This window comes from Cebus imitator, unplaced genomic scaffold (assembly GCF_001604975.1).
Source record: "Cebus imitator isolate Cc_AM_T3 unplaced genomic scaffold, Cebus_imitator-1.0 Scaffold188, whole genome shotgun sequence".
Lineage (NCBI taxonomy): Eukaryota > Metazoa > Chordata > Mammalia > Primates > Cebidae > Cebus > Cebus imitator.
This window is the reverse complement of record NW_016107503.1, coordinates 4632708-4634403: the sequence shown is the minus strand read 5'-3', so window position 1 is coordinate 4634403 and position 1696 is coordinate 4632708. Positions and strand designations below refer to the sequence as shown.

Genomic DNA, 1696 nt, shown 5'->3' with positions numbered 1-1696 from the left:
TTTGAGATGGGGTTTTGCTCTTTTGCCCAGGCTGGAGTGCAGTGGCACAATCTTGGTTCACTGCAACCTCCACCTCCTGGATTCAAGTGATTCTCCTGCCTTAGCCTCCCGAGTAGCTCACACTACAGGTGCATGCCACCATGCCTGGGTAATTTTTTGTATTTTTAGTAGAGATGAGGTTTCACTGTATTGGCCAGGTTGGTCTCGATCGCCTGACCTTGTGATCTGCCCACCTTGGCCTCCCAAAGTGCTGGGATTACAAGTGTGAGCCACCACGCTATGTTTTACATGGTATAAAAGTCATCTTTGTTTACAATCTAGTGGTTTTTATTATATTAACAAAGTTGTACAACCATCACCACTATTTAATTGCAGAATATTTTTATTACCTGCAAAAGGCCTCATACCCATTAGCAATAATTCCTCCCACGCAATGGCAACCACTCATCTACTTTTTGTCTCTAGATTTACCTATTCTGGATATTTCTTTTTATTTCTTATTTCTTTTTTTTTTTTTTTTTTGTATGTGTCTCTGTTGGCCAGGCTGGAGTGCAGTGGCACCATCTCGGCTCACTGCAACCTCCACCTCCCAGGTTCAAGCAATTCTCCCGCCTCAGCCTCCCAAATAGCTGAGATTATAGGCACCTGCCACCACGCCCCGCTAATTTTTTTTTAATTTTTACTAGAGACAGGGTTTCACCATCTTGGCCAGGCTGGTCTTGAACTCCTGACCTCGGGATCCACTCACCTCAGCCTCCCAAAGTGCTGGGATTACAGGCTTGAGCCACCATACCCAGCTTATTCCGGATATTTCATATAATATATGGCCTTAGGAGTCTGGCTTCTTTTACCTAGCCTAGCGTTTTCAAGGTTTGTCCCTGTGGTAGCAAGTATGAGTACTTCTTTACTTTTTATGGCTGAATAACATTCTACTCTGGTATAACATATTTAGTCCAGTCATCAATTCATTGACATCTGGGTTGTTTATGCATTTGGGCTGTAATGAATAACGCTACTATGAACATTCACGTGTAACTTTTTGTGTGAACACATTTTCAATTCTCTTGGGTTACCTAAGAGTGGAATTGCTGGTGATATAAATGGTAAATGCCTGTTTAACTTTTTGAGAAGCTGTCAAACTGCTTTCCAAAGTGGCCACGTCAGTTTTCATTCCCCCTGGCAATGTAGGAGAGTTTCCGCTTCTCCACATTCAGGTATCTTAGTCTGGCTCTAGGTGCCCCATCACCATTCCCCTTTCCTTCCAGGAGCTGCGCCAGACACAGGAGGAGCTTAAGGAACTGCAGGCAGAACGGCAGAGCCAGGAGGTGGCTGGGCGACACCGGGACCGGGAGTTGGAGAAACAGCTGGCGGTCCTGAGGGTCGAGGCTGATCGAGGTCGGGAGCTGGAAGAACAGAACTTCCAGCTGCAAAAGACCCTCCAGCAACTGCGACAGAACTGTGAAGAGGCTTCCAAGGCAAGGAGAGTGGGCCCAGGGCTTAGGAGGTGGAGGCTGAGGGTGTCTGGAGGGCTGAGGACCCAGAGGGTGTGGAAAGTTACCTGTCCTGGGTATGTACTGATCAGCTCCTGGGTCCTAGGCATGTGGTTAAAAGAAGCCAGGATTGGCCGGGCGCGGTGGCTCAAGCCTGTAATCCCAGCACTTTGGGAGGCCGAGGCGGGTGGATCACGAGGTCAAGA

At 47.6% G+C, this 1696-nt stretch overlaps 1 protein-coding gene across 2 annotated transcripts in view; it reads left to right on the top strand.

The window, feature by feature from the left end:
- The window catches only part of CGN (cingulin), a 30672-nt gene that overhangs the window by 19150 nt on the left and 9826 nt on the right, over nucleotides 1-1696 (top strand). For both annotated transcript variants that reach the window (XM_017546259.2, XM_017546257.2), the window contains exon 11: nucleotides 1266-1475. In XM_017546259.2, the coding sequence (XP_017401748.1) occupies nucleotides 1266-1475 (210 nt within the window). The remainder of the gene's footprint in view (nucleotides 1-1265; nucleotides 1476-1696) is intronic.